This window comes from Pituophis catenifer, unplaced genomic scaffold (assembly GCF_029215685.1).
Source record: "Pituophis catenifer annectens isolate HBS135680 unplaced genomic scaffold, rPitCat1.0.hap2 SCAF_4, whole genome shotgun sequence".
NCBI classification, from domain to species: domain Eukaryota; kingdom Metazoa; phylum Chordata; class Lepidosauria; order Squamata; family Colubridae; genus Pituophis; species Pituophis catenifer.
Genome location: NW_027256884.1, coordinates 94,793,465 through 94,806,290, shown reverse-complemented (window position 1 = coordinate 94,806,290; position 12,826 = coordinate 94,793,465). Strand labels below are relative to the sequence as shown.

General features: G+C 36.2%; 1 protein-coding gene across 1 annotated transcript; it reads left to right on the top strand.

Moving 5' to 3' along the window:
* The first annotated feature begins 1,853 nt into the window (after positions 1-1,853).
* TAGLN3 (transgelin 3) lies at positions 1,854-12,481 on the top strand. Its single transcript, XM_070943754.1, has 5 exons — positions 1,854-1,930; positions 2,269-2,450; positions 3,483-3,657; positions 9,237-9,339; positions 12,249-12,481. The coding sequence occupies exons 2-5, from the start codon at positions 2,271-2,273 to the stop codon at positions 12,388-12,390; spliced, it is 600 nt and encodes a 199-aa protein (XP_070799855.1). The 5' UTR covers positions 1,854-1,930; positions 2,269-2,270; the 3' UTR covers positions 12,391-12,481.
* The last annotated feature ends 345 nt before the right edge of the window (positions 12,482-12,826 follow it).

The window sequence follows — 12,826 nt, the reverse complement described above, 5'->3', positions numbered from 1 at the left end:
GTTTCTAGTATTTTGTTTAAACTGATTAGGAATCATAAATATAGTTTCAATGTTTTCTATTCTAGAATAATGAAAATCAACCTGATTGACCATATTCATTGGAAATTTTAATTTAAAAAAAAATTCTCAGGCACTATTTAATACACACGGCATACTGGATGCAGGGAGACAACTTCTAAGAGAAGTAGATTTCAGCCTTTGAAAAATAAAAATAAATCAGTGCACAGTACAGAAGACTTGACAGGAAAATGAGGTCACCTACTGAATTTTTCATGTATTCAAGTCCAGGGGAATCTGAGATTTATATAAAGCAGTGAGCTCATTATTTGCATCAGAACTCAATAGCAAGGGGGTGGGGTGGGGGGATAACATGGGAAGAAATGTTGACTATCCAAATGTCCAAAGTAGCATGATGGAATCTGCTCTTTTTTTTGTTACAGGGACTGTGAAGAATTTACATTGAAATTAAGAGGTATTCTAAGGTGTATATTTATTCAAATCTAAGCTTCCGACTATGCAACTGTGCTTAGCTTTTCAGCCTAAACAGTTTGTGTTTTGATGACATTAAAAGGATGGGCTATGAGAGTGATGAAAATGTCAGCATTCTTATCTAGTTTTATTGGTGACAACAATACCACTTGGCTGTTTGCAAGTAACTGGACAAATAAGTTTCCTCTCAAACAAATAAGTTTCCTCTCTGTTGGAGAAAAAAAAATCCTCAGACATGCAAAAGATCGTATAAATCTTTCGCCTTTTACAAAATTTTAACATTAAAAAGTACTCTTTATGTAAGATTGTTTTATAAAAAGGATATTCAAAACAACTTTCTGTCTGAAATGGTGCAGAGCCAAAAAGATTTCCATAAAAAGGCTACATTATTCCTGAATAAAGCCTGAGCTTTTCCAAGACAGTCTTGACTTAATGTCCTCAAAGAAAAGGACAATCAAAGCTATGTACTGAACCATCATGCCCCTTCATAGTGATTTGCACACAAAGCTTGTCTTACATTAGGGAAAATAATGACCCAATCTCAAAAGATTAACTTTCTTTCCAGAGAAATACAATCAATGTATAATAACAAATGGATAAATTCATTCATTATATATCAACTGAGGCTTACATGGTATAATTTACTGTTCTATCCAAGAAAACATAATCTCTTGGGCAAGTCCTGAAAAATCCATATTATCTCCATTTGCTTATTAAGTGCAATTCAGCAAATAACAGCTGTGATTTGGCAAGGATTTGGAAAGTTATGATGCTTTAGAATTTGAAGCTTTCTGCTCTGCATTGCAGATCTGTTGGTTTGGGATGGGATGGGATGGGATGCTGAAAAATCTAGTTTTTTCTTAACATGTTATTTAGAAATGGAAGTATTTTTTTTATTTACTGTGCATCTTTTCACAACTATCACTCTACTCAGCTTCCATATTTCCAGATTTTACATCAGTGCTATAGGTGCAGGATTGTCTTTAGTTCAATAAAATTCCACTGTTGTCTGTGATTCTGAGAGTATTTTAAACAGCTAAATTCTCGGGCGCTATGACAACGGCTGCAGCATAAGAGCATTGCACAGAATAACAGTCTGACAGCAGCGGAAGTGTGCGCAGAGAAGCTGGTTGCAGCTGATTGAGTTGAATAGGACTCCTTCTCTGACTATGAGGGAATAGGAGTGCCTCTTTAATAGCTCTTAGCAACGCCCCTGCTTTGACCCTACTCGACTGTGAGGGAAATCAAATCAATACAACCTCCTCCAAACCACAATGCTTCCACAGCAGCAGGACCACGACCAGCAGAGCATCACAGCTGCCTTTGTCTCTTCTTAAATTTGATCAAGATTTTTTCCTTTGATTTGGATTCGGGTTTTGGATATAGTTAATTGCTGAAAAATCTTCACGTGCCTTGCCGAAAGGATCTTCTAAATTGTTCTGTAGGAATGCTTTTTATACTTCTGACTTTGGTGGCTTGCTGTAGTTCCTTAAAGAGAGAACTCTGAATTTGCAACGTTAATTTGAAATATAATTAGCAACTTCTGATGCTGATGGTAATTGTATGTGGAAATTTAAAATATGCACTGTAATAGCAAAAATTCACACACTCTTACGATCGTGAGAGCTAGTTTTGGAACAGCTTTTTTAAAAAGGTTCACTCACCTTTTTAAAGATGTTTTGAAGTTATCTTTATCTGTAGTAAGATGTTTAAGATAATAGTTGATAGGTAATTTGTGGCTTTTAAAAGTTAATGTGTTTTTTTCTCCTTCCTTCCTAGAGATGGCCAATAGAGGACCAAGCTATGGCTTAAGCCGAGAAGTTCAAGAAAAGATTGAACAGAAATATGATCTAGAACTGGAAAGTCGTTTAGTGGATTGGATTATTATACAATGTGGTGAAAATATAGAGCACCCCCCTCCTGGAAAACAACATTTTCAGAAATGGCTAATGGATGGAATAGTAAGTAATAATCGGATATTGCATCTAGAAATGTAACATTGTTGAATAATATAATTTGTTCCTAAATTTTTATCATTTCAAAAATATATCAAATAATCAATTAACTTTGGCATGCATTCCTGACCTCATTAGGTAGCATGTCCTATAAAATCAATGTTACAAAGTAATATTTCAGAGATTACAAAGTATATTTGATTTGTTTAATTTAAGAGCAATTATTATCTCCATCTGTAAACTGCCTTTCTCTAGACTCCAATAAAATAATTCAAACATTGAAGGTGATTGCTGTTATGAACAGAGGACAGTATGAAAAACAGTGTATAGAGCTGTATAGAGACGGATGGAACAATGGTTATGCAATATGAGGAATATAAATTACAATTTTTTGACAGTTAATTACAGATCCTTTACAACCCTGAGCTTTTCCCTAATAGTATTATCCTCCTTTAAAATGGGTTAGTTATGTGTATTCGTTTATGAAATGCCACAGTTCTGTTCTGGTTTTTTTTTTTTTCAAGGAATAAGCAATTCTAAGTCTTTAAGTGATAATTTATTCATTTACTGAAAGAACGGCACAAAGGTGCTTTCATTTATATGGAAGACTTGGCAAAATTATTAAACGTAGTGATTGTGTTTTTATCAGCTTACTACTTGATACTACTTATACTTGAGCTCAAGCTGTGTTTTGCTCTCCCATGTGACTATCAATTGTTATATAATCTGAAGTGAATAATTTGATTTTGCCTGCTTCATTTCAGCCATGTATGTTTTATCTGTGGAAAGGGAAGCTTTGCCAAGCATTGTTAATGTATTTGGCTCAAATGCATCCATAATACATGCTGTCAGTAGCATACACTTATGTTTGTATTATGTATTTCATTTGAGGAGCAGAGAGCCAGGGGACCCTTTCTAAGTGGCATTAGAATATCTATGTTATAAACAGAGTAATATACACATACTGTGTTGCCTTTAGTTGGTGGAATTAATTGATTTTGTCTCTTTCAATTCTGCTTTTAATGGTCAATCTCCCAGCTGCTCTGCAAGTTAATAAACAATCTTCATCCCAAGGGAAAAGAACCTATTGCAAGGATCACAGACTCAAAGATGGCTTTCAAACAAATGGAACAAATTTCTCAGTTCTTGAAAGCTGCAGAAAGCTATGGAGTACGAACAACAGATATCTTCCAGACAGTAGATTTATGGGAAGGTAGAGACTTATTTATATATAAGAGTGTTTCTTTTTCTGTAACACTGCTTAACCTGATATTCACTATATATTTCTTTATCAGAAAATTCCCAAATGCCATTACAATTATTTCTAATTTGCATTGCCTTTAAGCACTGTTCTCTCCAGTAATGCCTTATTGAAATTTATATTGATGCAAGATTGAATGAAATATTTTGTACATATATCCAAGTGAAAGATATGGGGTTGTTTTTTTACAGAAGCACATCAAAACTAAGCAAATAGAAGTTATATTATAACAGATATTTCAGCAAAATAACAAGTTATCATTTTAAGGATGGTGAAATGCAATTAGTTTTCATTTAAATGTAAACATAAACCAGTTCACATTTTCTATATTTAGCTTGGAACAAAGTTAGCATGTATATCAATATTTGCTGAATTTCATTATCTAATTTTAACTTGTATGTATGGGACACATGCACAGAAATTTAAAAATGTACATATTAGGAGAAAGTCCAAACAGAAATTAATTATATTAGTGGAACCCATTACCAAAATTAATGCATTAAGAAAGATACATATAGAAAGAGTATACTCGGAGAAATATACAGCTATTTGTTAAAATCCTTTTGAAATTTGATTGGGGACATTCATAGTATGGGATTGATCCAGTTTCAGATTGGGAAAACTTACTTGAGAAATTCATTCATTGATTGTAGTACATGAAATTAATCATCCCATAAACAACAGCCACTCTCTTGAATGAAAGAAAACTCAGGACAAATAGATCTGAAGCCTGACAATAATAATGTTGTCAGAATAGTTTAGACTGAGTTTATACTGGGTGAAGCTTCAAATTTGTATGTTGTCATTTCACCTCTGGAAATGGGCTTTATGCAAGTAGAGTAGTACCTTTATGATTTATGCAAATCCTACAAAAAGGTGTTTTGAAACTCAGCAGCGCAGGTAGAAGACAACTCTTTTTAAGCAGATTAATCTTCTACCAAAATCTCAAGAATGTTTTAGAAGCCGTTCCTGACTATCCCAATGAGAATGTACAGCATATGCACAGTCACTGCTCCACATTTTTTTCAGTAAAAAGGTGAAGTAACTTTATAGGCCCCTCTTTTTATTATACTCTGGAATAAAGAACATTCCTTGTATGTCTCTTAGCATCAGGAAAGACTTGGTTTAATGGATAAAATACTAATATCTACTCTGATATTCTGATAATTTAGTCCAGTGCCTAAAATCAGGCCTTTTTTTCAACAGCTCTCTTCCTAGTATTAGAAAAATCCATATAATTAATAATATTGTCCTTGTAATGATGAATTTGATATTTCCTTATATGTATCCTTTATGAATATTCTGATGGAAGTCATGTATGTGAGTCAAAATAAATTCTTGCACTCTCCATTTAAACAATTGTCCGTTCTTGTTATATTTATTTTTCCTCTCCTCCTCCATTTCCTAGACTTGTGCAGCAACTGTAGGAGCTCTGCTTTCCCTTTTATATTTATTTTGTGCTTTAAATTAAATTATAAGACTGAAGCCTTGCCTAACCCATTTACAGAGACTTTGGTATCTAAAGAACATTTTTTAGATGTGAATTGATAATGATAGCCAGGAAGCAATGAAAGAACTGCTAAAAGCCCTGCCGGATGTGGCTACTGCTCTGAGGAGAAAAGGATAAAGCAATCTTTGCTTTCTGTTACTAATCACGTCTCATATGTTTCCAAGAAAAAGTTAGGCAGGATAAGTGCCATATCAAAACTGTCAAGTAATATAGAGAGAAGATTCTGGATTTTGACCAAGAGAAATGATCTTTACAATTCAAATGGCATTCCTTTGAATCTTGGACCAGAAACTGGATGAAGGTATTGGAGCCGTTCCAATTCTGATAATGTCCAGTTACTTACAGCTGTATTGCCAGAAGAGGAATTCTGGGATCTGTACTGCCCCCACAGCTGCAGGGCACCAAGTTGGAGAAGGTTTACGTATACCATGACCCCGGGTTACACTACCAACTTGAATAGCCATTTACAGATCTCATAGTTTAGATCTGTATTATGCTACGGTTTGGAATAGGAACAGAGAAACCCAAGCTCTAGTGACGTTGACTAGAATATCAGTATTGTTGTGAAGAAAAAAATGATTAGTATGCTTAAGCACATACTGGCAAAAATATTCATCTGATATATTATGTCTTTTCAATGGTGCAAATAATGAATAATTAAATGTGGTTGACAGGGCACAATAGTAGGTATCTCAATAATGCTCATTAAGACTCCAAACTTGTCCCCAAATTGGGAAGCAGGATTTTGTATTGTGATTGTCCCACCAAAGTAATGAAAAGTCATATCAAGTCATAGATGGCTTCTTTTGAATTACTAAAACAGTTCTATACAGATCCGCATGCCCTAAAATTACAGAAGGTATATGTGTGTGGGAGGGAAACTAGCATAAAAAATCGAGTTATTATGTAATACATTATAAATATTATTTCTACATTAAAAAACAATAAACCTTTAGTTTGCCATGGGGCTGCCTAGTCCCTTGAGAACCCCTCTGGCCTGTAATAATCCAATGTTAAATGGCTATTTTAGATTCTCTGTCTTTTGTTATTAAATTGTCATTATTCTATAATTTTGAAATGTTTAACCCTAATTTAATTTTTCATTTCTAATTTAATTTTTATACATTGTTTTCTTTATCGGTTATATTATAATGCACAATGCCCAGAGCCACTCTTTAAGGGAAAGGGAGGTTTAGAACTTTGAAAAATAAATAAACCAATCTCATAAAAAGAGATGCACCACAGGTACTTAGAAATAGTACATCAAAATAACAAATTAAGTATTTGAACAGAATATCTAATAGACCTGAGAAGCCTATCACTGTCTCTATTAACAGAACTTTAAAAGATACCATATTTCATTTTAAAAGGGTTCTGTTTATTATTGAATACATCTTATTTATGTTTTATTTGTTCTGTAAATGTTATATTCAATATTGCTAATTACTCACCTTATTTCAAAATTATTTATTTTAGGGCATTCCCATTAAAGATGTAAACATGTTCATTTTTAAATTGAGAGACGTCATAATATTATGAAGTATTAAGGACGTTTCGTTTTCTGGTCCAAAGTCCTTTTTAAGAGAGTTCTGATATTAAAACCTTTGAGATTTCATTTCCAAGGTTATCATAAGAGCAGCAGAATAGATGTGAGGGTAGAGAAATATTTGTGATTCTCCATTTCCTTCATCTAATGCTAATTGTGAAAAGCTAGTACTTAATTTTTTTTAAAAAAAGAAACCTTTCCCTTCCAAAAGCTGGACTATATACTACTCTTTTTTAAATATCCCACAACCTATGAATATGGCATAAGACCAAGGACCTGTAGAACGTTAATCTTCTCCTTCCAGCTTGCCCTTAGCCAAACAGGTCTGCTTCAGTCTTTCCATTATTAGAATATCACATTATCAAAAAGTGCTGACCTCAGATTTCCTTTTCCAAACCTGGAGCCTTTGTTTTAACTATGACTTAAAAGGGAGTGGCCTGAGATCTATGCTCCTGGAATCAGTATCTTTCAATAGACTTAAAGTTACTTTAAAAGTTAATGGGAACAAAAAGGGGGAAAATGGCTTCTAAATCCTCTCATTGCCTTATGGATGTTATCATTACATTTTTACTTCAGTCATGCAGCCCTCAATAGCTACAAACAGTAATTTTAAAAATGTGGCTTTTAAAAACAACTTTTAAAAGATGATATTGTCATATAATTAACAGCTGTTCCTTACAATGAGCCAAGATTCTATGACTCACAATCCCCCTTTAATATTAACTTTTCTGTGGCCTTAGTCAATTTAATCACTCTCTCTTTGTTCAATAAAAATAGTAGAATTAATTCATGCAGCTGCTTATGAACAAAATAAGGACTGCTCTGAAAGGAGTGCTGGGCAACTTTCGCAATGATGTTACTGTTAGCGTAAGCCATGAGAATTTAACATCTGTGGATTCTTTTCTGTGATTTTTCATGTTGTCTTGTCACCTAGAGTTTGGTAGATGGTGTGGCTTTGTGAGTTTAGAGGGAGATTTAACTAATTGATGTTCAGTATTTGGCTGCTGATTAGCTTCACATATCTAAAGCTTTACATATCTAAAGCTTCCTTCAGCAATTCCTTGAGTGTAAATTGTCAGTGCAAAGAGTGGTGATGTTGAGAATGAAAATGAAAATAGTACTATAGTCCATCATATTGCCTTCTATCTGAAAAGGATGACTTATCTGTAAAGGAAAACTTCCTGCATCTGTAGAGATGCTTCACATAATTTAAATCTCTCGAATTGCAGCGGCTGTCGTCTAGAGCAGGGGTATCAAACTCGCGGCCTGTGGGCTGGATGTTTCATGCACTGGCCACACCCATCCCTGGTTTAGCAAATGGGAAAAAAAGTCACGATACATCACGTGACAACATGACAACATGAGTTTGACACTCCTTCTCTAGAGTGTCTATGGAGATTCACCGTCATCCAGGTCATGGTTGGCCCAAAGGTGCTTTTTCAATAGGCAACTGGATTTTCTGGTTGACTGAGAATCTCCATAGACATTTAGCTATGCACTTTGGGATGAACATCCTTCGAATGGTGTGGGAGTATGAATGGATACCAGAAAGTCCAGGTGCCTCTTGAAAAAGTACCTTTGGGATGTCCTCTAGAGTGATCCTCTATACCAGTGTCTGATCTGAACATTCTCCAGGTGTGTGGACTTCCAAAACTCCCCAGCTAGATAGCATGAGAAGCCCTGTACAGATAGACACATGAAGCTGACAAGAAAGATAATAGAGTGAGGCAGAACCCACATTCTTTTGCTTCTATCCCGTGCAACCCCCCCCCCCACATATATGTTCACATGGGGTATGTGTGCAGAACTTGAAGAAGGTTTAAAAGAACTAGAAGGAGACCGAAAGAAAAAACAAAGTGCTTGATATAGGAAGGGGCAAGCTAGAATGACCAAAAGCCTGATATATCTATAATGGAGGAAATCCAGTGAGTTATAAAAGACATAGATGGAAAACAGCCTGAACATGAGTGGGCTGTATTCCCTCATAGTATCATGTTTTGAAGCCTATATGTAGCTTATGCTGGTGAAACTTGCAGCAAACCATTGATTTATTTCTGGGCATCATATTTTACTTCATTTGTTAGTCAGAATAGGAAAAAAAAATCCAAACTCCAGCCCCCAAAAGCTATTTTCAAATTTGTTTCCCACAAAAATTTGCCAAAGCCAATTAGAAAGATATAGTTTACTGAAAAGTGTAGCCTCTAATACAATCTCATAGAGATCAAGCATATGGTCAGGTTTCCTAAATCTCTAAAACTAAATCTCTAAGTTATATACTGACAGTCATGCAGCAGTTTGCAAGCTAAAAGTAGGAAGGATTCTGTCAAGGAAAATTCTCTTGAGACCAGAATAAAAACAGAAAACATAATGTAATAATAAAAGCTCTGGGGATTTTGAGGTAAAACAGGTGTCTACGTAATGCTGCTGAAGTACAACCAAACAATTTAACAATAACACATGAATAATTCTTTTTAGGAAAAGACATGGCTGCTGTGCAAAGGACTCTAATGGCTTTAGGCAGTGAAGCTGTTACAAGGGATGATGGATGTTACAAAGGGGATCCCTCCTGGTTTCACAGGTAAGAATATGTTTGTTGTTTCCATTTTCAAACATAGACTAAATGTGCATGAAAAACAAATGTGCATTTGTTTAATGAAAAACAAATCCTAGACAGAAGAAAATGTATTTTTTAAAGCAAGACACCTTAATTTTGGCTCTTTTCAGCTGTTAATTAAAGACCTCTTTAGAATAGATATTCAAAAATGTTCCATTTATAATAATGAATTATGTTGATGCAGAATCGTCTACCCAGGAGTGCATAATTTCCTTCGCTTATTGACCTAGAGCAGGCATGTCAAACTCGATTTCATTGAGGTGGCAACAGGATTGTGTTTGATCTTGGGTGGGCATGGTCAGCTCGATGTCATTTGTGTCAGGGGCACCTGTAGTGGCCCAAACGCTCTGCCAGCTCTGTTTTTGGCTGCGACAGCCTCCTGTAACCCTCTGCCAGTGAAAACGGAGTTTGGGAGTGCCGCCCGTGGTTCTTGCGAGCTCCATTTTAGGCTGCAATGGCCTCCTGCAACCCTCTGCAAGCGATAATGGAGCTCAGGAGAGTCACACACAGTCCTTCCAGGCTCCGTTTTTGCTGGCAGAGGCACCGTGTTTTGGTCCTTTACTGTTACCAGGGTGGCCCTGTGGGCCAGATCTAAGCACCCACTGGGCTGGATCCGGCCCCCAGGCCTTGCGTTTGACACCCCTGACCTAGAGCTATTGAAAATGAAAAGCATACAATCCCACTATTTTCAGACAGGAAATATGTAAACCTTTAGTATAAATTCTAATAGCATACACAGCTTTTAAAAAAGGGAAAAGAACAAAAGTATCCCAAATCCTTCCTTATTCCAAGTATATGATTTTTATTTTTTAAAAAGGTAAAGGAATCCCTGCAGTTTTGATTCCGCTAGTCATTGCTGACTATAGGGGGGAGTGCTGATTTCCGTTTCAAGGTCACCGAGCCAGCACTGTCCGAAGACATTTCTGTGGTCATGTGGCCAGCATAACATCACAGAGCGCTGTTACCTTATCACCAAAGTGGTACCTATTTATCTATGTGCATTTACTTGCTTTCAAACTGCTAGGTTGGCAGCAGCTGGGGAGAGAATGGAAGCTCACCCTGTCATGGTGCTGGTGCTCAAGTCTCGAACCTGGGCTGCCAGCTTTCCAGCTGATAAGCCCAGCGTCTTAACTGCTGAGCCATTGTGTCACCCTCAAGTATGTGATATGGCCCCATATATTTTGTCTCTTCCCTGACAATGCAGAACTCAGCCCTTTGATCTTCAAAACATTAGGTGAGCCCCCTGCTATCCAATGCTTGCCCACCCCAGTATATAATTTGTCTATCAAGAAGTCTTCTCTTGTTTGTGCAGCTAGTAGATAGGGTAGTATGTCTTCCTTAACGTATTTGAGTCATTCTTTCTAGCAATGACTCAGATATCTGTAGCAGCAATTGCCCAAGCATTAACAGAAATATGAAACATAATTTGCAAATCATTACTATCTGCCGAGACAATTCTGAAACTATACTTCCTCAGAATTTTGCTCTACTTCATGATTATTGATAAATGAACATACATCTAAGAAAGCTGCCTAACAGTTCTGAAGCAATTTTCCCAAACTGATATTTGATACATTTTGTAACATCAACCTCTGGAGAAATAGTGCTTAATCTTGCACGCTCTTGTCTTAATAAAGCAGAACATCTACTTAAGTGTTTTTCTGGATGATGGCCAGATAACATAAAACCATCAGTACCAAGAAAGTGGCTGAATGATTTGCTATTTGCTATTTGATTTGCTATTTTCTACTCTTTCTCAAATATGGCTTATCTATATGTAGCAAAATACCAGGTTGATTTAGTTTTCTGATATTGAGGTGTTGAATGATGCTACTCCAATACAGAAGTGAGTAGTATCCATCCACTATAAATCCTTATGTGGTAATAATTTTGATTTTTTAAACATTTTTTTATTGTTTTGAATGAGGCCATGGCACCTACTAGGTTCCAAGAGGGAGCTGTACCATTTGTTGGATGGTGATGAACACTTTCCCTATGTCCCTAATGTCACTGTAATTAATGCTACTTTCAACATGCCGTATTGGCTGAAATGCTATCTCCTTGTGTTTAATATTTTTTGAAGGAAAAGAAATGCAAAGTAATGCAGTTTTTTCAGAGTCCTAACTATTCTTTTTTCCACAGTGGCTAAATATGTTCAGGAAATAGAGTAGAATTTTAGAAAGCCTTTATTTATAAGATATTCATACTTCAAGCCAGTGGGGAAATCTAAAATTTGTTACTACCGGTTCTGTGGGCATGACTTAGTGGGGGGGGGTGTAATGTGACTGGGTGGGTGTGACCATTTTTTTTTTTTACTTTTAAAACCAGTTTTTCTACAACCTCTTCGGTGAAGAGTTGTAAAAAAATGCTTTCAAAAGGCTCTGACGATCCCAGCTGAGTTGCCTGATCGTCAGAGGCTTTTTTTTTCTTTTAAAAGCATTTTTTCTGCCAAAGAGGTTGTAGAAAAAATGCTTTTAAAAACTAAAAAAAAAAAAAAAAGCCTCTGATGATTGTGCGGTTCAGCTGGGCATGGAGGGGGGGGGGCAGGGATTTTTGCTACCGGTTCTCTGAACCGGGAGCATTTCATCCCTGCTTCTAGTCCCTGACTTCCCCTCTCCTCAAAGAGATCCCTGGGGTCCTTAGGACTTGCTGGCTTCCATTATTTTATGACACACCTACAGCTTCAGAAGGGGGAATTCAGTGTTAGAAACCTCTTCTTGTCTTCCAAAACAGCTCATGTTCTCAAAATCAGGACAATACTAACCTTATACTGTAGATAAACCCAGGGGCTGTGGCACTCAATCTGATAAAAAACATTTGAGAATTTAAAGCAGAACAAACATGTCACTTTTAAAACAGAATCATTTTCACAGGAAAGCACAGAAGAACCAGCGAGGATTTTCTGAAGAGCAGCTTCGCCAAGGACAGAATGTCATCGGTCTTCAAATGGGAAGTAACAAGGGAGCATCCCAATCAGGGATGACAGGATACGGAATGCCAAGACAGATCATATAGTTTAAAACCACTTTTAAACTCTCACTTACCCACTTGGTAGCATGGCTTGACTGAAAAACACATAGCTAGTTAATGTTCATGCTGAGATCTGCTTCTAGGTTTTCTCTCTAAGATTATGTATGTGTTTGTGTATGCAAATGTATACACGCGCACACATACACACAATCGTTCAACTGAAATTGTGGGTCTGTGTGCTTGTTGCGTGTTAGTTCACATAGCACGCTGACACCATATGATGTTCATTTTTGAACTATGCAAAGACTATTTTTCTGTATTTATTTGCAATTTGTTATTTTCTGTATCCTTGTCTTATTGAACTGCCTATAACTTCTCAGTCCTTTTCTTCTCTACTCTATCCTACTTTCATCTTCTACAATAAAAATAAAATGGGATGAATAACTGCAAAGATTTAGGCTGGATATCTCTTTTGCAGCAT

What these genes read in the sequence shown, in the direction of transcription:
- TAGLN3 (XM_070943754.1), top strand. Translation starts at nt 2,271, where the DNA reads ATGGCCAATAGAGGACCAAGCTATGGCTTAAGCCGAGAAGTTCAAGAA. An exon ending in GACAGTAGATTTATGGGAAG is followed by an intron (nt 3,658 to 9,236) that starts GTAGAGACTTAT and finishes AATTCTTTTTAG; the next exon opens with GAAAAGACATGGCTGCTGTG. An exon ending in GATCCCTCCTGGTTTCACAG is followed by an intron (nt 9,340 to 12,248) that starts GTAAGAATATGT and finishes TCATTTTCACAG; the next exon opens with GAAAGCACAGAAGAACCAGC.